Here is a 27,758-nt window from a genome sequence, read left to right as displayed (position 1 = left end):
TGGCTCAAGGTTTTTTCTACCGAACATGATGCCTGTTAACCTGATTTTATCCGTCTGTACATGATCCATATCCCTTTATTCTATGCACTTCCACGTGCTTATCCAAAAGCCTCTTAAAGTCAAGTATTGTATCTGCTTCCACCATCAACACTGACAGAGCGTTCCAGGCCCCCACCACATTCTGTGCAAAAAATTGCCCCACACATTTCCATTAAACTTTTCCCCTCTCACCTTATAACTAACTATACCCATCTAGTGTTAGACATTTCCACCCTGGGAAATAGCTTTTAACTCCCTACCATATCTGTGCCTCTCATAATTTTATATACTTCTATCAAGTCTCGTCTCAAACTATGATATTCCAGAGCAAACAATCCAAGTTTATCCAACCTCTTCCTCTAGCTGAAACCTTCTAATCCAGGTGACGTTCTGGTAAAAAACCTCTGCACCCTCTTCAAAGCCACCACATAATTCCTGTAAGGGGGCGACCAGAAATGCACGCGATATTCCAAACGTGGCCTGAGCAAAGTCCTATAGAGCCATACAATGTCTTCTATGTCTCTGACAAAGAAAGCTGTTGGTGTGGCGCATGTGGTGCCCCTGGCTGGCAGCACTTCAGGCCACTGCCAATGACAAGATGGGATCAATCACAGAGGGGCTCCCTCCCTTTGCACCAGCTCCACCACCGCCAACTACTCCTTTCCCTGTGGCTTTGCCACTTCACTGCCACCTCCTCCTCCTTCTCCCCTGCAGTCCCTGACATCATCCAAAGTGGATTATGTCGCCGACTCCAGGGGAGATGGATGTAGAGGGGGCAGGGAAATAGCCGAGTGGACAGAGCGACGGGGGATAGAGGAGGAGGAAGCGGTTGAGAGGCCAAAGCAACGGCTGGCATTTAGAAGTGGAGGCTGGCAAGAGGGGATGGAACGCCAAAGTGACCAAGCACATCCTGTCATTGGCAAAGGCCCTAAGAAAGTGCTGGCCCCATGGGGCTACAACGTGAGCCACAACTGCAGCCGCCTCAACCAGACCGTGCGGTAGGTGAAGAAGGGCTCTCTGGTGCACGTTGACAGCTGGGAGTGGCGTGAGAAGCTGGGGCCGGAAGCAGAGGGGAGGTGGCATGTGCTGGGAGTTGCATTGGCTGTCAGTCAGCTATAACCGAAACTCGTTATAAAGTGGTCTGTTAAAACGAGGGTTTACTGTATTGTGATCTTCCATAATACAAAACCTTAATGCCCTCAGAATCTCCACCACTTCCCTCCCTGTTATTAGCCCATGGCATCTAATTTCACCTCATCCTAATCCTGTACATGGTGCATCCTTTAGTTTCTCTTCAGTCTTCTTTCGTGACTTCTAAAGCTCATCCTGTCTACCTCCCCTCCACCTCTCTTCCCAAACTGGCTGCCAAACAACATCCCTTCGAAGTCTTCCATTGTAACAGCAACAAGGTCCATGAGAATTTATTTTGGAGGTCAATGCAAAAGCAATAAGGAAATTAACATAAATCTGTTGTGGATGGTTGACAAGGTGTGAAAGGGAGGTAAAGGTTCCTCATTGGGAAAAGAGAACGAAGAGGACGTTTGCTGCTTTCTCAATAGCCCACTCAGAGTCCTGTGCACAAACATTTAATACAAGGATAAACAGCTGTCAATCCCTTACCAGTTGTGTAGGTGCTGGTTGATGTAGTTGTAGGCAGTACCTTTGTTGTTGTTGTTGTTGTTGGTGTTTCTATAAAATACAAAAGATGTCACAGCAAGTTACAACGCACACTGTGGCTTGATGACTTGGTATCAGGTCCAACTTTTCACTTTTCAATTTCAGGACGTAGGTGGCATTTATTGTCAATCGCCAATTTATTCCATATTGAGGAGACAAAGGCAAAACTTTCCATGCCTAGCAAGAGACATAACTGACATACCATCTTTAAATCTCCATGACTATGGTATCAAGAATTCTCCTGTTCTTGTCCAGATTGTACAATGGAAGCTAATGCCACTACTGGACTGCTACAGCCCCAGCTAAACTGCTCTGCTTAGATATATCTTACATCCTTAACTGGAAGTTGCATTGTAGCTGTGAGAGTGGATGGAGGGTGTGCTACAAGTTAAGCTGGCCTAAGAAATGATAGACTAGTTTCACTGCTTTAATGGTATAGTCCTCTTCAGCAATGCAAAACCCTATCTCCCATTAAATCGTCACAGGTGTTGTCGATTCTGTATTGCAGAAAAACAATTCACAATAAACAATTGCATTAATGCTGTACACTTAGAATAAAACTGACTGGCTCAGATTTCTTACAGGATGCTGAAGGGTGAAGGATGACTGGGATCTGCTTGAGAGCACGATAGGGAAATCAAAATAAATCTGTAGTGAGGAACAATTAAGGTGTGCCAGAGAGTTAAAGGTTCTTCATTGGGATAAGGGATCGAAGGAGAATGTTAGAGTGTTTGAGTAGATTGGAGGCTGTAGAATTGCATCTGGGACAGAGACAGAGGGAAGTAGGATGGGAGAGTGTAAGGACGGCAGCAGAGGGAAGTCATCAGCGAGGGATAGAACTTGAAAGAAACTGAGAAGTAGCATGGCCACATGAAGAGGCAGGGATAATGGAGAGATTATGGGCTGGATAGTTTGTACGAAGAGTGGGAAGGTGATGGATTAAAATGCCTGTAGAATTATCACTGAAACAGAATAAAATTCCAAATACCCCTTCAATTAAATACTTTATTGCACATGGCTGTCATATTTACCAGAAAATGTTGTTGATGTTGTACATGAAGTTGGTGTTGGTAGAGGCTCACAGCAAAATCGAATTTGATAGTCAAAACATAAGTTGACTTCCTTCAAAGGCTCTTTGGTGACTCTGCAGACCAGTCCTATGTCTGGGTCACAGGTCACATTGTCTGGTGATTCACTTATTGGCCACTCAGGGAAATCGCTAAATTGGCACTCAACTTTATAAATTTTATAGTAAATGGAAGGACACACATATTGCCGTATGGATTCCAGTAATTCAGTATCGTCTGGGCTTTCTGGAGATGGTGTGTGGTCATTATACCATGCAGACCAGACACCATAACATGTTCCCTCTGGAAAAGGAGAAGCCAAAGTTCAGTTCATCTTCGTTTAAATGTTAATTAATCAAAAGTACAGAATAAAATAGCAAAATAACTTTTCCCCATTTGATGGTATTCCTCAGTACTGGCAAATTTTATAGCTGACAAGATCTCTGCCCAGACATTGAAAATAGAACAGCACATCACAGAGATTGCCCTTTGGGTCAATTTTTTTTTAACCGAACATGATGCCTGTTAACCTGATCTTATCCGTCTGTACATGACCCATATCCCTTTATTCTATGCACTTCCACGTGATTATCCAAAATCCTCTTAAAGTCAAGTATTGTATCTGCTTCCACCATCACCACTGACAGAGCGTTCCAGGCCCCCACCACATTCTGTGTAAAAAATTGCCCCACACATTTCCATTAAACTTTTCCCCTCTCACCTTATAACTAACTATACCCATCTAGTGTTAGACATTTCCACCCTGGGAAATAGGTTTTGACTCCCTACCATATATGCGCATCTCATAATTTTATATACTTCTATCAAGTCTCCTCTCAACCTCCGATGTTCCAGAGAAAATAATCCATGTTTATCCAACCTCTTCCTCTAGCTGAAACCTTCTAATCTAGGTGACGTTCTGGTAAAACTCCTCTGCACCCTCTCCAAAGCCACCACATAATTCCTGTAAAGGGGCATGTGCTGGGAGTTGCATTGGCTGTCAGTCAGCTATAACCGAAACTCGTTATAAAGTGGTCTGTTAAAACGAGGGTTTACTGTATTGTGATCTTCCATAATACAAATCCTTAATGCCTTTAGAATCTCCACCACTTCCCTCCCTGTTATTAGCCCATGGCATCTAATTTCACCTCATCCTAATCCTGTACATGGTGCATCCTTTAGTTTCTCTTCAGTCCCTGTGAAAGGGAGGTAAAGGTTCCTCATTGGGAAAAGAGATCGAAGGGGACGTTTGCTGCTTTCTCAATAGTCCACTCAGAGTCCTGTGCAGAAACATTTGGTACAAGGATAAACAGCTGTCAATCCCTTACCAGTTGTGTAGGTGCTGGTTGATGTAGTTGTAGGCTGTAACTTTGTTGTTGTTGTTGTTGTTGTTTCTATAAAATACAAAAGATGTCACAGCAAGTTACAACGCACACTGTGGCTCGATGACTTGGTATCAGGTCCAACTTTTCACTTTTCAATTTCAGGATGTAGGTGCCACCAGCAATGCTGGCATTTATTGTCACTCGACAATTTATTCCATATTGAGGAGACAAAGGCTAAACCTTTTACACCTAACAATAAACATTGAACATAATTCTGCAAAAGATAGCCCTTTAAGTTGCAACATCATTCCAATGAACACAATATCCAAATGACTCAATTAGAGGCATCTGAGACAGAATCAGGGTGTTATTTTCTTCCTGTTCACTGGCAGAAGTAATAAATCGGACTCCTTTGGAGACCCACTGTTACCTACCTGGTTTGTAGCTGGGCGTGGTAGTGGTCTGTTTTGTTGTTGGTAAAGTTGTTTCTAGAGAGTAATAAAAAAGCATTTAAATTTCACACTGAGATTCTATGAATGTGCATTGTTCAAGTGCTTGCTTCCTGCTGCATGGTTCCAAGTAGAAAGAAAACCTTGGCTAATGTGTCGACACCACATGGAAAATAAGAGGGAGTATTGGCCATTTAGCACTTTAAACCAACATGATTATAGTTGGTCATCTATCTCTCCCCATCTACCTTGAGGACTCTTTTGAACTTCTACAGATGAAAAAATAGAGAGCATATTGACTGGTTGCATCACGGCCCGGTTCGGCAACTTGAATGCCCAGGAGCGAAGAAGACTGCACGAAGTGGTGAGCATGGCCCGGTCCAACACGGGTTCCAATCTCCCCACCATTGAAGGGATTTACAGGAGTCACTGGCTCAAAAAGCCAGCCAGCATAATCAGAGACCCACACCACCCAGGCCATACATTCATTTCACCCTTGCCATCGGAAAGAAGGCACAGGAGCCTGAAAATTGTAACATCGAGGTTCACAAACAGCCATCAGGCTATTAAATACTACAACCTCCAAATAAGCTCTGAACTACATAGACCTGGGGCATTGGGTTTGGCTTTTTGCACAATTGTTGTTTGTTTGTGGAAAATAAGAGGGGGAATTAACCATTTAGCGCTTTAAACCAAAATGGTGATGGTTGGTCATCTATCTCTCCCCATTCCCCTTGAGACCTTTTGAGCCTGGAAGTTTGTCCACCTCCTTAAATATATTCAGTGACTTGGATTCGTAAGCCTTCTTAGGTGGCAAACTCCATTAGGGTCATCACCCTTTGAGTGCAGATATTATTGCTCATCGCAGTCCTTAATCTCTTGCCCAATAATATGAAACTGTGACCCTCATAGTCTAGTCTCGACAGGATGGGGACCCTGTCCTGTTCTGCCGGGATGTTTAAAGTTTCTATGAGCTTTGTTGTTCGATTGTTAGGTGAAAATCCACCTCCCGCTCTATTCTAAGTTATCACAAAATGCTGGAGTAACTCAGCAGATCAGGCAGCATCTGGGAGAGAGGGAATGGGTGACATTTTGGGTCAAAACCCTTCTTCAGACTGATGAAATGTCACCCACTCCCTCTCTCCTAGATGCTGCCTGACCTGCTGAGCTACTCCAGCATTTTGTGATACCTTCGATTTGTACCAGCATCTGCAGTTATTTTCCTACACAATTTCCTGCTCTATTCTAAATGATCTCCCAGGCAAATCTTGCCCAATCATGTGTTGTTTCTGTCAGTGCATCATCTAATGCCACCTAGATTTACTTCCATCACTCCAGAATATTCTGTCATTTGGGGTAACGGTCCCTTTCATCGTGTGGTTGAACATAGGCAATTACATTAACGCTGTATCCTTTATGTAAATTAGACTGACCCAGATTTCTTAACTGAAGCAGAAGGATGAATGGTGACTGGTACAGAACACAATCAGCAGAACTTTTTATAATCTGAAGACTGAATAGTGAGAGCTAGAGGGTTAGAATTATGCGATATCACAGAGATGGATATCTCAGTAATCCATCCTCAGTAATGGAATAGATAAATGGGCCAAAGCCTGGGATTCAACATGATCTCAAGATTGTGATTTGCCAGTTACTGGATAGGAGATGATGACAAATCTAATTTTTAAAGGCAGTCTGAGGCCAAAGACTTTGTTCTATATGGTATTTATTTTGAGGCAAAGTTCTGGCCATTGAGTACCGGATGTTGGGTAATCATCCTGAAAATGTAGTGGCAGCAGACAGAGAAGAAATTGGAGTGGAACATCAGAGACAACGTGGGAGTGGGAAGAGAAGAATCTCCACCATCACTCTTCCTGTCACTCACTGAATGGAGTATATTTCACCTCATCCTAATCCTGAACATGGGACTTTCTTTAGTTCCTCTCCCATCTTCTATTGTGACTGAGAGCTTATCATATCCACCTCCACTTGCTCTCCCTTTGTGCTACCCCATCCAAACTGTCTACTCCACAATATACATTCAGGGCCTCTCAATTTAATGACAACAAGGTCCATGTGAATTTTCTGAAGGTAAAAGTAAAAGCGATAAGATAATCAAGATAAATTTGTAGTGGAGAACAGATAAGGTGTGAGAGAGGGTTAAAGGAGGGAAGAGTAAGAGTTCCTCATTGGGAAAAGGAACAAAGATGGATGATAGGCCATGTTTGAGTAGATTGGTGAACGTAGAATTGCTGCTGGAAACAGAGACAGAGGGAAGGAGCATGGGAACGTGTGTGGATGGCAGCAGATAAAGCCATCAGTGATGGATAGAATTTGAAAGAGATAATGTGGATTTGCATGGCACATGAAGAGCTCAGAAGAAGGGAAACGTGATGGATTGATATGCATGTAGACATCTCACTGAAACAGAATAAAATTCCAAATGTCCCTCCAATTAAATACAGTTTCCTTGCGTGTAACTTTTACCGGAAATCGTTGTTGTGGATGTTGTACTTAGAGTTGGTGTTGGTTGAGGCTCACAGCAAAATCGAATTCTATAGTCAAGACAGAAATTGACTTCCTTCAAAGACTGAGTGGTGACTCTGCAGATCAGTCCTACGTCTGGGTCACAGGTCACATTGTCTGGTGATTCACTTATTGGCCACTCAGGAAAATCGGCAAAATGGCACTCGACTTTATAAATTGTATAGTCAATGGAAGGACACACAGCTTGCCGTATGGATTCCAGTAATTCAGTATCGCCTGGACTTTCTGGAGATGGTGTGTGGTCATTATACCATGCAGACCAGACACCATTACATGTCCCCGCTCGAAAAGGAGAAGCTATGGTTCCGTTCATCTTCCTTCAAGTGTTCATTAACCAAAAGTACAGGATAAAATAGCAAAATATTTATTCCCTCATTTGATGGTATTCCTCAGTACTGGCCCGGTTTATCGTTGTGAAGATGTGCAGCACCTACTCCCAAATCCCTGAAACATTTTGCCTTCTCTTGAATCACAGTATTTTTGGATGACAAGATATGTTTAATCCAAATAAACTGTGGAATACCCATTTCCATTTCACATTCTGGAGGCACAGCATCATGAGCCTATTTTTGCCAACTATGCATATCACTAAATAATGGATCAACTGGTGTTGAATTCTTGATCAGCACAGTCTCATGGGAAAATTCACTGAAACACAGTCCTCTGAAGGTTGTCTATAATTTACAACAACAAAGTCAACAGCTACAATTAATTCAAAAGCAAGTGATTAGAAAATACATTATCAGAGAAAGCTCAGTGAAAGTTGTACTTTGCTGCTTTCTTCATGGCTCACCGAGATTCCTTGTGCAGGCAAACCTGGTGCAAGGATAAACAACCGTCAATTACTTACCAGTTGTGTAGCTGCTGGTCGATGTCGTTGTGGGTGGTACGTTTGTTGTTGTTGTTGTTTCTATAAAACATAAAAGATGTCACAGCAAGTTATAATGCACACTGTGGCTCGATGACTTGGTATCAGGTCCAACTTTTCATTTTCAATTTCAGGATGTCGGTTCCACTAGCAATGCAGGCAATTATTGTCAATTCAAAATTGCTCCATGTTAAGGAGGCAAGGGCTCAATCTTCCATCAGTCAATCAGTTTAGGTCCATTACAATTGCAGGCAGCAGACCAGGTTTGTGCTGGCTGCTAATTTTTCTCATTTCGACTTTAATTATGTGCAAACTGCACGGAGTAATGGCTCATGGATCAGTTGGGATCCAATGCTGAATGAAGCTAATTTCATTTAAAGATAAATTGCACCGATTCAAGATTAACTATTCTTCTGCGATGGAAAATGTGTAAAGGCTGGGTTTCTGCAGCTGAAGGCTTTCCTAGAAATCAGTGGTGATGAATGGGCTCCAGGATGTTGTGCTGGGGCTGGATGCATCAGGGATCATTGAGAAGAGATACCTTGTTGCACTGGAAACTGTAGATGCTGGATACAAGTCCAGATGCAGCATTGATGAGGATATTTGCAGAGCTAGAGGGTTGAAATTGAATGATATTACAGAGATGGAGATTACCATCCTCAGTATTGGAATGGATAAATAGGCCAAAGATTATCTTGGGATTCAATATGTTCTCAGGATTATGAATTGCCAGTTGTTGTATTGGATGCTGGAATCTATGATGACAAATCTGATTTTTAAATGCAGCCTGAGGACAAAGGCTTTGTTCTTCACCACTTCTCTTCCTGACACTGACCCAGTGGGACACACATCATCTCAACCCAATCCTGAGCATGGGTCTTCCTTTAGTTCCACTCTCATTTTCTTTTGTGATTGCTGGAGCTCATCTTATCAATCTCGCCTCCCCTCTCTGCCTTTGAGCTACTCCTTCCAAACCGCCTAGCACTCAACATCCATTCAAGGCCTCTCAATTTAACGACAACAAGACCTATCAGGATTTTTTGGAGGTGAATGGAAAGGCGATCGGGTAATCAAAATAAATCTGTCGTGGAAAACAGATAATGGGCGAGAGAAAGTTTCTCATAGCGATAATGGATACACTGTGCTTGAGTAGATTGGTGGCTGTAGAATTGCTGCTGGAAACAGAGGCAGAGGGAAGGAGGATGGGAAGGCAGCAGAGGGAAGTCATCGGTGAGGGATAGAATTTGAAAGAAACAATGAGAAGTAGCATGGCCACATGAAGAGGCAGGGATAATGGAGAGAATATGGGCTGGATAGTTTGTACAGAGAAGGGAATCATGATGGATTGAAATGCATGTAGAATTCTCACAGAAACAGAATAAAATTCCAAATGTCCCTTCAATTAAATACCGTTTCCTTCAACATAACAGTCATATTTACCAGAAAACGTTGTTGTCGGCGTTGTACCTGGAGTTGGTGTTGGTCGAGGTTCACAGCAAAATCGAATTTTATAGTCAAGACATAACTTCTTGGGTTCATATGGCTCTTGGGTGACTCTGCAGACAAGTCCTATGTCTGGGTCACAGGTCACGTTGTCTGGTGATTCACTTATTGGCCACTGAGGGTAATTGGCAAATTGGCACTCGACTTTATTAATTGTATAGTAAATGGAAGGACACAGATCTTGCCCTATGGACTCCAGTAATTCAGTATCGCCTGGACTGTCTGGAGATGGTGTGTGGCCATTAAACCATGCAGACCAGCCACCAATACAAGTCCCCTCTGGAAAAGGAGAAGCCAAGGTTCAATTAATTTTCCTTTAAATGTTCAATAACCAAAATGACAGAATAAAAATGCAAAACAATTGCTTTCGCATTTGATGATATTCCTCAGTACTGGCATGGTTTATAGTTGTGAAGGTGTGCAGCATCTACTCCCAAAGCCCTAAGACTTCTCGCCATCTCTTGAATGACAGCAGTTTCTGATGACAACAAATGTTTAATCAAAATAATCTGTAGAATACTCATTCCCATTTCACTTTATGGGGGCACATAAACATGAGCCTATTTTGGCCAATCAAGTACATCACCAAATAATATGTAAAATGGGATTCCAGTAATTCAGTATCGCCTGGACTTTCTGGAGATGGTGTGTGGTCATTATACCATGCAGACCAGACACCATTACATGTCCCCGCTCGAAAAGGAGAAGCTATGGTTCCGTTCATCTTCCTTCAAGTGTTCATTAACCAAAAGTACAGGATAAAATAGCAAAATATTTATTCCCTCATTTGATGGTATTCCTCAGTACTGGCCCGGTTTATCGTTGTGAAGATGTGCAGCACCTATTCCCAAATCCCTGAAACATTTTGCCTTCTCTTGAATCACAGTATTTTTGGATGACAAGATATGTTTAATCCAAATAAACTGTGGAATACCCATTTCCATTTCACATTCTGGAGGCACAGCATCATGAGCCTATTTTTGCCAACTATGCATATCACTAAATAATGGATCAACTGGTGTTGAATTCTTGATCAGCACAGTCTCATGGGAAAATTCACTGAAACACAGTCCTCTGAAGGTTGTCTATAATTTACAACAACAAAGTCAACAGCTACAATTAATTCAAAAGCAAGTGATTAGAAAATACATTATCAGAGAAAGCTCAGTGAAAGTTGTACTTTGCTGCTTTCTTCATGGCTCACCGAGATTCCTTGTGCAGGCAAACCTGGTGCAAGGATAAACAACCGTCAATTACTTACCAGTTGTGTAGCTGCTGGTCGATGTCGTTGTGGGTGGTACGTTTGTTGTTGTTGTTGTTTCTATAAAACATAAAAGATGTCACAGCAAGTTATAATGCACACTGTGGCTCGATGACTTGGTATCAGGTCCAACTTTTCATTTTCAATTTCAGGATGTCGGTTCCACTAGCAATGCAGGCAATTATTGTCAATTCAAAATTGCTCCATGTTAAGGAGGCAAGGGCTCAATCTTCCATCAGTCAATCAGTTTAGGTCCATTACAATTGCAGGCAGCAGACCAGGTTTGTGCTGGCTGCTAATTTTTCTCATTTCGACTTTAATTATGTGCAAACTGCACGGAGTAATGGCTCATGGATCAGTTGGGATCCAATGCTGAATGAAGCTAATTTCATTTAAAGATAAATTGCACCGATTCAAGATTAACTATTCTTCTGCGATGGAAAATGTGTAAAGGCTGGGTTTCTGCAGCTGAAGGCTTTCCTAGAAATCAGTGGTGATGAATGGGCTCCAGGATGTTGTGCTGGGGCTGGATGCATCAGGGATCATTGAGAAGAGATACCTTGTTGCACTGGAAACTGTAGATGCTGGATACAAGTCCAGATGCAGCATTGATGAGGATATTTGCAGAGCTAGAGGGTTGAAATTGAATGATATTACAGAGATGGAGATTACCATCCTCAGTATTGGAATGGATAAATAGGCCAAAGATTATCTTGGGATTCAATATGTTCTCAGGATTATGAATTGCCAGTTGTTGTATTGGATGCTGGAATCTATGATGACAAATCTGATTTTTAAATGCAGCCTGAGGACAAAGGCTTTGTTCTTCACCACTTCTCTTCCTGACACTGACCCAGTGGGACACACATCATCTCAACCCAATCCTGAGCATGGGTCTTCCTTTAGTTCCACTCTCATTTTCTTTTGTGATTGCTGGAGCTCATCTTATCAATCTCGCCTCCCCTCTCTGCCTTTGAGCTACTCCTTCCAAACCGCCTAGCACTCAACATCCATTCAAGGCCTCTCAATTTAACGACAACAAGACCTATCAGGATTTTTTGGAGGTGAATGGAAAGGCGATCGGGTAATCAAAATAAATCTGTCGTGGAAAACAGATAATGGGCGAGAGAAAGTTTCTCATAGCGATAATGGATACACTGTGCTTGAGTAGATTGGTGGCTGTAGAATTGCTGCTGGAAACAGAGGCAGAGGGAAGGAGGATGGGAAGGCAGCAGAGGGAAGTCATCGGTGAGGGATAGAATTTGAAAGAAACAATGAGAAGTAGCATGGCCACATGAAGAGGCAGGGATAATGGAGAGAATATGGGCTGGATAGTTTGTACAGAGAAGGGAATCATGATGGATTGAAATGCATGTAGAATTCTCACAGAAACAGAATAAAATTCCAAATGTCCCTTCAATTAAATACCGTTTCCTTCAACATAACAGTCATATTTACCAGAAAACGTTGTTGTCGGCGTTGTACCTGGAGTTGGTGTTGGTCGAGGTTCACAGCAAAATCGAATTTTATAGTCAAGACATAACTTCTTGGGTTCATATGGCTCTTGGGTGACTCTGCAGACAAGTCCTATGTCTGGGTCACAGGTCACGTTGTCTGGTGATTCACTTATTGGCCACTGAGGGTAATTGGCAAATTGGCACTCGACTTTATTAATTGTATAGTAAATGGAAGGACACAGATCTTGCCCTATGGACTCCAGTAATTCAGTATCGCCTGGACTGTCTGGAGATGGTGTGTGGCCATTAAACCATGCAGACCAGCCACCAATACAAGTCCCCTCTGGAAAAGGAGAAGCCAAGGTTCAATTAATTTTCCTTTAAATGTTCAATAACCAAAATGACAGAATAAAAATGCAAAACAATTGCTTTCGCATTTGATGATATTCCTCAGTACTGGCATGGTTTATAGTTGTGAAGGTGTGCAGCATCTACTCCCAAAGCCCTAAGACTTCTCGCCATCTCTTGAATGACAGCAGTTTCTGATGACAACAAATGTTTAATCAAAATAATCTGTAGAATACTCATTCCCATTTCACTTTATGGGGGCACATAAACATGAGCCTATTTTGGCCAATCAAGTACATCACCAAATAATATGTAAAATGGGATTCCAGTAATTCAGTATCGCCTGGACTTTCTGGAGATGGTGTGTGGTCATTATACCATGCAGACCAGACACCATTACATGTCCCCGCTCGAAAAGGAGAAGCTATGGTTCCGTTCATCTTCCTTCAAGTGTTCATTAACCAAAAGTACAGGATAAAATAGCAAAATATTTATTCCCTCATTTGATGGTATTCCTCAGTACTGGCCCGGTTTATCGTTGTGAAGATGTGCAGCACCTACTCCCAAATCCCTGAAACATTTTGCCTTCTCTTGAATCACAGTATTTTTGGATGACAAGATATGTTTAATCCAAATAAACTGTGGAATACCCATTTCCATTTCACATTCTGGAGGCACAGCATCATGAGCCTATTTTTGCCAATTATGCATATCACTAAATAATGGATCAACTGGTGTTGAATTCTTGATCAGCACAGTCTCATGGGAAAATTCACTGAAACACAGTCCTCTGAAGGTTGTCTATAATTTACAACAACAAAGTCAACAGCTACAATTAATTCAAAAGCAAGTGATTAGAAAATACATTATCAGAGAAAGCTCAGTGAAAGTTGTACTTTGCTGCTTTCTTCATGGCTCACCGAGATTCCTTGTGCAGGCAAACCTGGTGCAAGGATAAACAACCGTCAATTACTTACCAGTTGTGTAGCTGCTGGTCGATGTCGTTGTGGGTGGTACGTTTGTTGTTGTTGTTGTTTCTATAAAACATAAAAGATGTCACAGCAAGTTATAATGCACACTGTGGCTCGATGACTTGGTATCAGGTCCAACTTTTCATTTTCAATTTCAGGATGTCGGTTCCACTAGCAATGCAGGCAATTATTGTCAATTCAAAATTGCTCCATGTTAAGGAGGCAAGGGCTCAATCTTCCATCAGTCAATCAGTTTAGGTCCATTACAATTGCAGGCAGCAGACCAGGTTTGTGCTGGCTGCTAATTTTTCTCATTTCGACTTTAATTATGTGCAAACTGCACGGAGTAATGGCTCATGGATCAGTTGGGATCCAATGCTGAATGAAGCTAATTTCATTTAAAGATAAATTGCACCGATTCAAGATTAACTATTCTTCTGCGATGGAAAATGTGTAAAGGCTGGGTTTCTGCAGCTGAAGGCTTTCCTAGAAATCAGTGGTGATGAATGGGCTCCAGGATGTTGTGCTGGGGCTGGATGCATCAGGGATCATTGAGAAGAGATACCTTGTTGCACTGGAAACTGTAGATGCTGGATACAAGTCCAGATGCAGCATTGATGAGGATATTTGCAGAGCTAGAGGGTTGAAATTGAATGATATTACAGAGATGGAGATTACCATCCTCAGTATTGGAATGGATAAATAGGCCAAAGATTATCTTGGGATTCAATATGTTCTCAGGATTATGAATTGCCAGTTGTTGTATTGGATGCTGGAATCTATGATGACAAATCTGATTTTTAAATGCAGCCTGAGGACAAAGGCTTTGTTCTTCACCACTTCTCTTCCTGACACTGACCCAGTGGGACACACATCATCTCAACCCAATCCTGAGCATGGGTCTTCCTTTAGTTCCACTCTCATTTTCTTTTGTGATTGCTGGAGCTCATCTTATCAATCTCGCCTCCCCTCTCTGCCTTTGAGCTACTCCTTCCAAACCGCCTAGCACTCAACATCCATTCAAGGCCTCTCAATTTAACGACAACAAGACCTATCAGGATTTTTTGGAGGTGAATGGAAAGGCGATCGGGTAATCAAAATAAATCTGTCGTGGAAAACAGATAATGGGCGAGAGAAAGTTTCTCATAGCGATAATGGATACACTGTGCTTGAGTAGATTGGTGGCTGTAGAATTGCTGCTGGAAACAGAGGCAGAGGGAAGGAGGATGGGAAGGCAGCAGAGGGAAGTCATCGGTGAGGGATAGAATTTGAAAGAAACAATGAGAAGTAGCATGGCCACATGAAGAGGCAGGGATAATGGAGAGAATATGGGCTGGATAGTTTGTACAGAGAAGGGAATCATGATGGATTGAAATGCATGTAGAATTCTCACAGAAACAGAATAAAATTCCAAATGTCCCTTCAATTAAATACCGTTTCCTTCAACATAACAGTCATATTTACCAGAAAACGTTGTTGTCGGCGTTGTACCTGGAGTTGGTGTTGGTCGAGGTTCACAGCAAAATCGAATTTTATAGTCAAGACATAACTTCTTGGGTTCATATGGCTCTTGGGTGACTCTGCAGACAAGTCCTATGTCTGGGTCACAGGTCACATTGTCTGGTGATTCACTTATTGGCCACTGAGGGTAATTGGCAAATTGGCACTCGACTTTATTAATTGTATAGTAAATGGAAGGACACAGATCTTGCCCTATGGACTCCAGTAATTCAGTATCGCCTGGACTGTCTGGAGATGGTGTGTGGCCATTAAACCATGCAGACCAGCCACCAATACAAGTCCCCTCTGGAAAAGGAGAAGCCAAGGTTCAATTAATTTTCCTTTAAATGTTCAATAACCAAAATGACAGAATAAAAATGCAAAACAATTGCTTTCGCATTTGATGATATTCCTCAGTACTGGCATAGTTTATAGTTGTGAAGGTGTGCAGCATCTACTCCCAAAGCCCTAAGACTTCTCGCCATCTCTTGAATGACAGCAGTTTCTGATGACAACAAATGTTTAATCAAAATAATCTGTAGAATACTCATTCCCATTTCACTTTATGGGGGCACATAAACATGAGCCTATTTTGGCCAATCAAGTACATCACCAAATAATATGTAAAATGGGATTCCAGTAATTCAGTATCGCCTGGACTTTCTGGAGATGGTGTGTGGTCATTATACCATGCAGACCAGACACCATTACATGTCCCCGCTCGAAAAGGAGAAGCTATGGTTCCGTTCATCTTCCTTCAAATGTTCATTAACCAAAAGTACAGGATAAAATAGCAAAATATTTATTCCCTCATTTGATGGTATTCCTCAGTACTGGCCCGGTTTATCGTTGTGAAGATGTGCAGCACCTATTCCCAAATCCCTGAAACATTTTGCCTTCTCTTGAATCACAGTATTTTTGGATGACAAGATATGTTTAATCCAAATAAACTGTGGAATACCCATTTCCATTTCACATTCTGGAGGCACAGCATCATGAGCCTATTTTTGCCAATTATGCATATCACTAAATAATGGATCAACTGGTGTTGAATTCTTGATCAGCACAGTCTCATGGGAAAATTCACTGAAACACAGTCCTCTGAAGGTTGTCTATAATTTACAACAACAAAGTCAACAGCTACAATTAATTCAAAAGCAAGTGATTAGAAAATACATTATCAGAGAAAGCTCAGTGAAAGTTGTACTTTGCTGCTTTCTTCATGGCTCACCGAGATTCCTTGTGCAGGCAAACCTGGTGCAAGGATAAACAACCGTCAATTACTTACCAGTTGTGTAGCTGCTGGTCGATGTCGTTGTGGGTGGTACGTTTGTTGTTGTTGTTGTTTCTATAAAACATAAAAGATGTCACAGCAAGTTATAATGCACACTGTGGCTCGATGACTTGGTATCAGGTCCAACTTTTCATTTTCAATTTCAGGATGTCGGTTCCACTAGCAATGCAGGCAATTATTGTCAATTCAAAATTGCTCCATGTTAAGGAGGCAAGGGCTCAATCTTCCATCAGTCAATCAGTTTAGGTCCATTACAATTGCAGGCAGCAGACCAGGTTTGTGCTGGCTGCTAATTTTTCTCATTTCGACTTTAATTATGTGCAAACTGCACGGAGTAATGGCTCATGGATCAGTTGGGATCCAATGCTGAATGAAGCTAATTTCATTTAAAGATAAATTGCACCGATTCAAGATTAACTATTCTTCTGCGATGGAAAATGTGTAAAGGCTGGGTTTCTGCAGCTGAAGGCTTTCCTAGAAATCAGTGGTGATGAATGGGCTCCAGGATGTTGTGCTGGGGCTGGATGCATCAGGGATCATTGAGAAGAGATACCTTGTTGCACTGGAAACTGTAGATGCTGGATACAAGTCCAGATGCAGCATTGATGAGGATATTTGCAGAGCTAGAGGGTTGAAATTGAATGATATTACAGAGATGGAGATTACCATCCTCAGTATTGGAATGGATAAATAGGCCAAAGATTATCTTGGGATTCAATATGTTCTCAGGATTATGAATTGCCAGTTGTTGTATTGGATGCTGGAATCTATGATGACAAATCTGATTTTTAAATGCAGCCTGAGGACAAAGGCTTTGTTCTTCACCACTTCTCTTCCTGACACTGACCCAGTGGGACACACATCATCTCAACCCAATCCTGAGCATGGGTCTTCCTTTAGTTCCACTCTCATTTTCTTTTGTGATTGCTGGAGCTCATCTTATCAATCTCGCCTCCCCTCTCTGCCTTTGAGCTACTCCTTCCAAACCGCCTAGCACTCAACATCCATTCAAGGCCTCTCAATTTAACGACAACAAGACCTATCAGGATTTTTTGGAGGTGAATGGAAAGGCGATCGGGTAATCAAAATAAATCTGTCGTGGAAAACAGATAATGGGCGAGAGAAAGTTTCTCATAGCGATAATGGATACACTGTGCTTGAGTAGATTGGTAGCTGTAGAATTGCTGCTGGAAACAGAGGCAGAGGGAAGGAGGATGGGAAGGCAGCAGAGGGAAGTCATCGGTGAGGGATAGAATTTGAAAGAAACAATGAGAAGTAGCATGGCCACATGAAGAGGCAGGGATAATGGAGAGAATATGGGCTGGATAGTTTGTACAGAGAAGGGAATCATGATGGATTGAAATGCATGTAGAATTCTCACAGAAACAGAATAAAATTCCAAATGTCCCTTCAATTAAATACCGTTTCCTTCAACATAACAGTCATATTTACCAGAAAACGTTGTTGTCGGCGTTGTACCTGGAGTTGGTGTTGGTCGAGGTTCACAGCAAAATCGAATTTTATAGTCAAGACATAACTTCTTGGGTTCATATGGCTCTTGGGTGACTCTGCAGACAAGTCCTATGTCTGGGTCACAGGTCACGTTGTCTGGTGATTCACTTATTGGCCACTGAGGGTAATTGGCAAATTGGCACTCGACTTTATTAATTGTATAGTAAATGGAAGGACACAGATCTTGCCCTATGGACTCCAGTAATTCAGTATCGCCTGGACTGTCTGGAGATGGTGTGTGGCCATTAAACCATGCAGACCAGCCACCAATACAAGTCCCCTCTGGAAAAGGAGAAGCCAAGGTTCAATTAATTTTCCTTTAAATGTTCAATAACCAAAATGACAAAATAAAAATGCAAAACAATTGCTTTCGCATTTGATGATATTCCTCAGTACTGGCATGGTTTATAGTTGTGAAGGTGTGCAGCATCTACTCCCAAAGCCCTAAGACTTCTCGCCATCTCTTGAATGACAGCCGTTTCTGATGACAACAAATGTTTAATCAAAATAATCTGTAGAATACTCATTCCCATTTCACTTTATGGGGGCACATAAACATGAGCCTATTTTGGCCAATCAAGTACATCACCAAATAATATGTAAAATGGGATTCCAGTAATTCAGTATCGCCTGGACTTTCTGGAGATGGTGTGTGGTCATTATACCATGCAGACCAGACACCATTACATGTCCCCGCTCGAAAAGGAGAAGCTATGGTTCCGTTCATCTTCCTTCAAGTGTTCATTAACCAAAAGTACAGGATAAAATAGCAAAATATTTATTCCCTCATTTGATGGTATTCCTCAGTACTGGCCCGGTTTATCGTTGTGAAGATGTGCAGCACCTATTCCCAAATCCCTGAAACATTTTGCCTTCTCTTGAATCACAGTATTTTTGGATGACAAGATATGTTTAATCCAAATAAACTGTGGAATACCCATTTCCATTTCACATTCTGGAGGCACAGCATCATGAGCCTATTTTTGCCAACTATGCATATCACTAAATAATGGATCAACTGGTGTTGAATTCTTGATCAGCACAGTCTCATGGGAAAATTCACTGAAACACAGTCCTCTGAAGGTTGTCTATAATTTACAACAACAAAGTCAACAGCTACAATTAATTCAAAAGCAAGTGATTAGAAAATACATTATCAGAGAAAGCTCAGTGAAAGTTGTACTTTGCTGCTTTCTTCATGGCTCACCGAGATTCCTTGTGCAGGCAAACCTGGTGCAAGGATAAACAACCGTCAATTACTTACCAGTTGTGTAGCTGCTGGTCGATGTCGTTGTGGGTGGTACGTTTGTTGTTGTTGTTGTTTCTATAAAACATAAAAGATGTCACAGCAAGTTATAATGCACACTGTGGCTCGATGACTTGGTATCAGGTCCAACTTTTCATTTTCAATTTCAGGATGTCGGTTCCACTAGCAATGCAGGCAATTATTGTCAATTCAAAATTGCTCCATGTTAAGGAGGCAAGGGCTCAATCTTCCATCAGTCAATCAGTTTAGGTCCATTACAATTGCAGGCAGCAGACCAGGTTTGTGCTGGCTGCTAATTTTTCTCATTTCGACTTTAATTATGTGCAAACTGCACGGAGTAATGGCTCATGGATCAGTTGGGATCCAATGCTGAATGAAGCTAATTTCATTTAAAGATAAATTGCACCGATTCAAGATTAACTATTCTTCTGCGATGGAAAATGTGTAAAGGCTGGGTTTCTGCAGCTGAAGGCTTTCCTAGAAATCAGTGGTGATGAATGGGCTCCAGGATGTTGTGCTGGGGCTGGATGCATCAGGGATCATTGAGAAGAGATACCTTGTTGCACTGGAAACTGTAGATGCTGGATACAAGTCCAGATGCAGCATTGATGAGGATATTTGCAGAGCTAGAGGGTTGAAATTGAATGATATTACAGAGATGGAGATTACCATCCTCAGTATTGGAATGGATAAATAGGCCAAAGATTATCTTGGGATTCAATATGTTCTCAGGATTATGAATTGCCAGTTGTTGTATTGGATGCTGGAATCTATGATGACAAATCTGATTTTTAAATGCAGCCTGAGGACAAAGGCTTTGTTCTTCACCACTTCTCTTCCTGACACTGACCCAGTGGGACACACATCATCTCAACCCAATCCTGAGCATGGGTCTTCCTTTAGTTCCACTCTCATTTTCTTTTGTGATTGCTGGAGCTCATCTTATCAATCTCGCCTCCCCTCTCTGCCTTTGAGCTACTCCTTCCAAACCGCCTAGCACTCAACATCCATTCAAGGCCTCTCAATTTAACGACAACAAGACCTATCAGGATTTTTTGGAGGTGAATGGAAAGGCGATCGGGTAATCAAAATAAATCTGTCGTGGAAAACAGATAATGGGCGAGAGAAAGTTTCTCATAGCGATAATGGATACACTGTGCTTGAGTAGATTGGTGGCTGTAGAATTGCTGCTGGAAACAGAGGCAGAGGGAAGGAGGATGGGAAGGCAGCAGAGGGAAGTCATCGGTGAGGGATAGAATTTGAAAGAAACAATGAGAAGTAGCATGGCCACATGAAGAGGCAGGGATAATGGAGAGAATATGGGCTGGATAGTTTGTACAGAGAAGGGAATCATGATGGATTGAAATGCATGTAGAATTCTCACAGAAACAGAATAAAATTCCAAATGTCCCTTCAATTAAATACCGTTTCCTTCAACATAACAGTCATATTTACCAGAAAACGTTGTTGTCGGCGTTGTACCTGGAGTTGGTGTTGGTCGAGGTTCACAGCAAAATCGAATTTTATAGTCAAGACATAACTTCTTGGGTTCATATGGCTCTTGGGTGACTCTGCAGACAAGTCCTATGTCTGGGTCACAGGTCACGTTGTCTGGTGATTCACTTATTGGCCACTGAGGGTAATTGGCAAATTGGCACTCGACTTTATTAATTGTATAGTAAATGGAAGGACACAGATCTTGCCCTATGGACTCCAGTAATTCAGTATCGCCTGGACTGTCTGGAGATGGTGTGTGGCCATTAAACCATGCAGACCAGCCACCAATACAAGTCCCCTCTGGAAAAGGAGAAGCCAAGGTTCAATTAATTTTCCTTTAAATGTTCAATAACCAAAATGACAGAATAAAAATGCAAAACAATTGCTTTCGCATTTGATGATATTCCTCAGTACTGGCATGGTTTATAGTTGTGAAGGTGTGCAGCATCTACTCCCAAAGCCCTAAGACTTCTCGCCATCTCTTGAATGACAGCAGTTTCTGATGACAACAAATGTTTAATCAAAATAATCTGTAGAATACTCATTCCCATTTCACTTTATGGGGGCACATAAACATGAGCCTATTTTGGCCAATCAAGTACATCACCAAATAATATGTAAAATGGGATTCCAGTAATTCAGTATCGCCTGGACTTTCTGGAGATGGTGTGTGGTCATTACACCATGCAGACCAGACACCATTACATGTCCCCGCTCGAAAAGGAGAAGCTATGGTTCCGTTCATCTTCCTTCAAGTGTTCATTAACCAAAAGTACAGGATAAAATAGCAAAATATTTATTCCCTCATTTGATGGTATTCCTCAGTACTGGCCCGGTTTATCGTTGTGAAGATGTGCAGCACCTACTCCCAAATCCCTGAAACATTTTGCCTTCTCTTGAATCACAGTATTTTTGGATGACAAGATATGTTTAATCCAAATAAACTGTGGAATACCCATTTCCATTTCACATTCTGGAGGCACAGCATCATGAGCCTATTTTTGCCAACTATGCATATCACTAAATAATGGATCAACTGGTGTTGAATTCTTGATCAGCACAGTCTCATGGGAAAATTCACTGAAACACAGTCCTCTGAAGGTTGTCTATAATTTACAACAACAAAGTCAACAGCTACAATTAATTCAAAAGCAAGTGATTAGAAAATACATTATCAGAGAAAGCTCAGTGAAAGTTGTACTTTGCTGCTTTCTTCATGGCTCACCGAGATTCCTTGTGCAGGCAAACCTGGTGCAAGGATAAACAACCGTCAATTACTTACCAGTTGTGTAGCTGCTGGTCGATGTCGTTGTGGGTGGTACGTTTGTTGTTGTTGTTGTTTCTATAAAACATAAAAGATGTCACAGCAAGTTATAATGCACACTGTGGCTCGATGACTTGGTATCAGGTCCAACTTTTCATTTTCAATTTCAGGATGTCGGTTCCACTAGCAATGCAGGCAATTATTGTCAATTCAAAATTGCTCCATGTTAAGGAGGCAAGGACTCAATCTTCCATCAGTCAATCAGTTTAGGTCCATTACAATTGCAGGCAGCAGACCAGGTTTGTGCTGGCTGCTAATTTTTCTCATTTCGACTTTAATTATGTGCAAACTGCACGGAGTAATGGCTCATGGATCAGTTGGGATCCAATGCTGAATGAAGCTAATTTCATTTAAAGATAAATTGCACCGATTCAAGATTAACTATTCTTCTGCGATGGAAAATGTGTAAAGGCTGGGTTTCTGCAGCTGAAGGCTTTCCTAGAAATCAGTGGTGATGAATGGGCTCCAGGATGTTGTGCTGGGGCTGGATGCATCAGGGATCATTGAGAAGAGATACCTTGTTGCACTGGAAACTGTAGATGCTGGATACAAGTCCAGATGCAGCATTGATGAGGATATTTGCAGAGCTAGAGGGTTGAAATTGAATGATATTACAGAGATGGAGATTACCATCCTCAGTATTGGAATGGATAAATAGGCCAAAGATTATCTTGGGATTCAATATGTTCTCAGGATTATGAATTGCCAGTTGTTGTATTGGATGCTGGAATCTATGATGACAAATCTGATTTTTAAATGCAGCCTGAGGACAAAGGCTTTGTTCTTCACCACTTCTCTTCCTGACACTGACCCAGTGGGACACACATCATCTCAACCCAATCCTGAGCATGGGTCTTCCTTTAGTTCCACTCTCATTTTCTTTTGTGATTGCTGGAGCTCATCTTATCAATCTCGCCTCCCCTCTCTGCCTTTGAGCTACTCCTTCCAAACCGCCTAGCACTCAACATCCATTCAAGGCCTCTCAATTTAACGACAACAAGACCTATCAGGATTTTTTGGAGGTGAATGGAAAGGCGATCGGGTAATCAAAATAAATCTGTCATGGAAAACAGATAATGGGCGAGAGAAAGTTTCTCATAGCGATAATGGATACACTGTGCTTGAGTAGATTGGTGGCTGTAGAATTGCTGCTGGAAACAGAGGCAGAGGGAAGGAGGATGGGAAGGCAGCAGAGGGAAGTCATCGGTGAGGGATAGAATTTGAAAGAAACAATGAGAAGTAGCATGGCCACATGAAGAGGCAGGGATAATGGAGAGAATATGGGCTGGATAGTTTGTACAGAGAAGGGAATCATGATGGATTGAAATGCATGTAGAATTCTCACAGAAACAGAATAAAATTCCAAATGTCCCTTCAATTAAATACCGTTTCCTTCAACATAACAGTCATATTTACCAGAAAACGTTGTTGTCGGCGTTGTACCTGGAGTTGGTGTTGGTCGAGGTTCACAGCAAAATCGAATTTTATAGTCAAGACATAACTTCTTGGGTTCATATGGCTCTTGGGTGACTCTGCAGACAAGTCCTATGTCTGGGTCACAGGTCACGTTGTCTGGTGATTCACTTATTGGCCACTGAGGGTAATTGGCAAATTGGCACTCGACTTTATTAATTGTATAGTAAATGGAAGGACACAGATCTTGCCCTATGGACTCCAGTAATTCAGTATCGCCTGGACTGTCTGGAGATGGTGTGTGGCCATTAAACCATGCAGACCAGCCACCAATACAAGTCCCCTCTGGAAAAGGAGAAGCCAAGGTTCAATTAATTTTCCTTTAAATGTTCAATAACCAAAATGACAGAATAAAAATGCAAAACAATTGCTTTCGCATTTGATGATATTCCTCAGTACTGGCATGGTTTATAGTTGTGAAGGTGTGCAGCATCTACTCCCAAAGCCCTAAGACTTCTCGCCATCTCTTGAATGACAGCAGTTTCTGATGACAACAAATGTTTAATCAAAATAATCTGTAGAATACTCATTCCCATTTCACTTTATGGGGGCACATAAACATGAGCCTATTTTGGCCAATCAAGTACATCACCAAATATTATGTAAAATGGGGTTCAATTCTTGATTAGCACTGTCTTTTCTCAAAATTTACAGAAATACAATCCCCTGAAGGTTGTACATAATTTACAACACAAAAGTCCACAGAGACAATTGATTCTGAAGCAAATCAATAGAAAATGGCAAATAAGAGAAAGATGAGTGGAAGTTGTACTTTGCTGCTTTCTGAATGGCACACCCAGGGTCCCTGTGCAGTCAAATCTGGTGCAGGAAGATACAGCAGTCAATGACTTACCAGTTGTGGATTTGATGGTTGATGAAGTTGTAGGCGGTACTTTTGTTGTTGTTGTTGTTGTTGTAGGTGGTACTTTTGTTGTTGTTGTTGTTGTTGTTTCTATAAAACACAAAAGATATCACACTGATATTCTGGGTATCATTTCTATCAGAAAAGCATTTGCTCGTATTGCCTGGTGGATATGCGTGTGCTGTTCATAAAAATATTTGCAAGGCTTACAAAAGAAAGATCCTTCTGACAGATAAACCATGCCATTTGAAAAATGTTGGTTCCATTAGAAAAGGAACCTGGTAGCATTCCTAACTAACTACACATGTGCCATTTTTCTCAGCCTTCGGGGGCTGAACTGCATTAAAGTATCGAGGGTTGATGAGAGATCCTGTCAGTTAAATATTTACTGCCTTGTTTACATCATACATTTTATAACTAGCAAATGAGAATGAAGATTAAACTGATATCTTTCCTTTGTTAAATAATCACTTTCAATCTTAAGTATGTTTCGAAGCAAGAGCATAGATAATTACGTTAGATAATACAGATCAGATACTACTCACAGAGCATGATAACAAGTCCTTCAGCCCAACTTGTCCATGCTGAACAAGTTGCCCCATCTAAGCTGGTTCCATTTGCCCATGTTTGGCCCATATTCCTTTCAACATTTCCTATCCATTTACCTGTCCAAGTGTCTTTTAAATGCTGTTATGGTACCTGCCTCGTCTACCTCCTCTGGCAATGTGTCTCATATACCCACCATCATCTGAGTGAAAACGTCACCTCTTTGGTTCCTATTAAACTATTCCTCTCTCATCTTAATCGTATGTTGAAAGACTGGAGCGACTGGGCTTGTATACTCTGGAATTTAGAAGGATGAGAGGGGATCTTATTGAAACATATAAGATTATTAAGGGATTGGACACGCTAGAGGCAGGAAACATGTTCCCAATGTTGGGGGAGTCCCGAACCAGGGGCCACAGTTTAAGAATGAGGGGTAGGCCATTTAGAATGGAGATGAATGGCCTATTCCTGCACCTATTGTCTATTGTCTAAACCTGGGTCCTCTGGTTCTTGATTCCCCACCCCTGGGAACAAGACTCTGAGCAATCACCCTATCTATTCCTCACATGATTTTACACACCTCTATAAGATCATCCTCGGCTTCTGGCACTCCAAAGAATAAAGCCCCTGCCTGCCCAACCCAACCCTTGAGTCCTGGCAACATCCTCATAAATACATATAGTGCAAATATTAAGGCATCACAATATTTGACCGTATGACTGATCCAGCATCAGTTTGGGTTGGAATATGCTGAGTGTGATGGATGTGACCAGCACTGCTGGTGCAATTCCTCGTGCAGTCCACTAGATGTATCCTATCTTGTTAGAGTTTCCAAGCACGTAATTCATTTCGACACATTGGTTGCAATGGGTGGTAGTAGGGCAAAGGGGCTTTTAAACTTTTTGTTTTACCTGAATGCTTTTAATTCCTTTTACATGTTTTAATGAGGTTTTAGATCATTTTACTTTCTTTACTTTGGTTCCACTTGGTACCACAGGCTACTGATGCATTGACACTGGACATTAACAACATAAAAGTTTGGAGGGCACAATTTATCATGGATGGGACTTTGCGATGCAAATTCATCTGGGCTTGCAGTTGTCAACAGGTGTCTTCAGACAAGGAAGACCATATGCCATTGCAAGGCATTTCTATAACAACAAAAATAATCCATCTTCTAACTATATTTAATAAAAGGTTTAATCAAGTTTCATTCACAATTATTCAAAGCTTATGTCACTTGATAAGTTATCAGAATTGTGAAGCAAATGTGTATGGTGTCTCATATGAGTGTTCCCACAGATTCTCCATCAGCAATGTTAGTCTTTGCTATAATGCAGAGAGAACAGTTGCCAAACAATGCACAACAAATTCCCACAAACACAAATGTGAAAATGACCAGAAAATGTGGCAGGTTAACATGACGAGAAAAAGAAGCCTCGGAACACGCAAGTGTCTTTCAGCAAGCATCCTATGGCAGGTGGTGCTGCATGAAGCAAGGTGGTGACTGCTAGTGAGGGGCTACATAATCCCTTTCCTCAAAATTATGGACCCAGCTACAAGTCATTTTTCCTGAATGAGATAAATGTTTGTATCTTGATCCCCCAGCAGAAGGTGGGGGTATTCCTACATCTGATCAGTCATTTGCAAAACGGTGCCCCAAGTGGTTTAATGGCATCATTAAGTGTTGTAATAGGAAGTGTTAGAAGCCATGGCAATCCCATGACAGTTGCAACTGAGACAGGAAATTGCTTTACTGACCAATGTTTTTCTTTTTGACTTTTGGCTCTCCATTTTGATTATGCACAAGCTAGCAAGAGGTAAGTTTAATATATGCTCTTACATAAAGTTAAAAAGCACACCTATCAACGAATGTTTAAGATGCATGTACCAAGCAGTTATACATGCAGTACAACAGAATTTCTGGGCCAGGATATCCAAAATAGCTGATGACCCTCTGCTTGTGATCTTTCGTAGCAGCAGCACACGTGATCATATTAATGTTTTGTAGAATCCTCTTCTTAGAATTCTATTTACCCCCACATCCCATGGTCATTACAAGTGCTTTCCTGCCTCCCAGTGACAGGTCTCAGTTACAAATGAACTCTATTTAAGAATTGACATACCTATAAATTCCTAAAATTAAAGCCATTGCCTTTTTATTTTAAAAAAGTTTGATAAATAGCAAGTGCACAGTGAGTATTCTACTATTGCTACCATAATAAAGCATAATTATGGCAAATGATTTGTCAAAGGCTTGTTTCACTGGACAAAGGAGTCATAATTTATTGCAGGTTGTATCAATAATGGGTGTTGTCACTTCAGAAGGAACTATACAGCACAAATAAATTAATCATGAAAATTTGGTAAGCTTCAGTAGTGAGACTCATTGCATGCAATTTCCTGAGGTCACAGACGTGTATTTGTAATTGGATTTGTCAAATTATGATCAGGAACTGAATTGTCTGCCCAGCTTTTCTTCCCTTGCCCATGAAACCTCAGTTGTTGAATTCCTTACATTTACCCCATTGACGTTGGCTAACAATGAATGTTTCAAAGATGCTCTCTGACCCGTTGAGTTCTTCCAGCACTTTTCAAAAAACACTTTACTTTCGCTATCTAATTTTGAACATTCCATTTGTTTAGCACCTTTCACAATATGCCAAAGCATTTTTTAATCCTACAAGGCACTTTTTAAGTCTGATCATTCTTAGAATGCAGAAAAATGAAAAGCCAATTGGCACACACCAAGTTTCCATAGAAAGTAAAGGAATAATGGCCAGGTAATCTACCTCTTAGTAATGTTGTCTAAGAATAAATATTACCCCATATACTAAAAATTTATATTACTTCATACACAATATACCCTGCCCCAGTTTAACAAAGCATCTGGACTCCTTTGCATCCCCCTGAGAGAGTTGGTTGAGCATCTCATCTGCAAGATAGTATCCCCAATTGTGTAGCTCTTCCC

The 27,758-nt window shown here is 41.4% G+C and overlaps 1 protein-coding gene across 1 annotated transcript in view; it reads right to left on the bottom strand.

Annotated features, from left to right (window-relative positions):
* LOC144604787 (mucin-5AC-like) overlaps positions 1-27,758 on the bottom strand; it is a 94,922-nt gene that overhangs the window by 23,771 nt on the left and 43,393 nt on the right. Inside the window, exons 29-45 of the mRNA XM_078419445.1 lie at positions 24,233-24,331; positions 23,323-23,664; positions 21,865-21,924; positions 20,541-20,882; positions 19,083-19,142; positions 17,759-18,100; positions 16,301-16,360; positions 14,977-15,318; positions 13,519-13,578; positions 12,195-12,536; positions 10,737-10,796; positions 9,413-9,754; positions 7,955-8,014; positions 4,543-4,596; positions 4,112-4,177; positions 2,748-3,086; positions 1,660-1,728 (exon numbers count right to left, since the gene is read on the bottom strand). Of these exons, the coding sequence (XP_078275571.1) occupies positions 1,660-1,728; positions 2,748-3,086; positions 4,112-4,177; positions 4,543-4,596; positions 7,955-8,014; positions 9,413-9,754; positions 10,737-10,796; positions 12,195-12,536; positions 13,519-13,578; positions 14,977-15,318; positions 16,301-16,360; positions 17,759-18,100; positions 19,083-19,142; positions 20,541-20,882; positions 21,865-21,924; positions 23,323-23,664; positions 24,233-24,331 (3,039 nt within the window). The remainder of the gene's footprint in view (positions 1-1,659; positions 1,729-2,747; positions 3,087-4,111; positions 4,178-4,542; positions 4,597-7,954; positions 8,015-9,412; positions 9,755-10,736; positions 10,797-12,194; positions 12,537-13,518; positions 13,579-14,976; positions 15,319-16,300; positions 16,361-17,758; positions 18,101-19,082; positions 19,143-20,540; positions 20,883-21,864; positions 21,925-23,322; positions 23,665-24,232; positions 24,332-27,758) is intronic.

Source organism: Rhinoraja longicauda, chromosome 23, assembly GCF_053455715.1.
Source record: "Rhinoraja longicauda isolate Sanriku21f chromosome 23, sRhiLon1.1, whole genome shotgun sequence".
NCBI lineage: Eukaryota > Metazoa > Chordata > Chondrichthyes > Rajiformes > Arhynchobatidae > Rhinoraja > Rhinoraja longicauda.
This window is presented reverse-complemented; position numbering and strand designations above follow the sequence as displayed.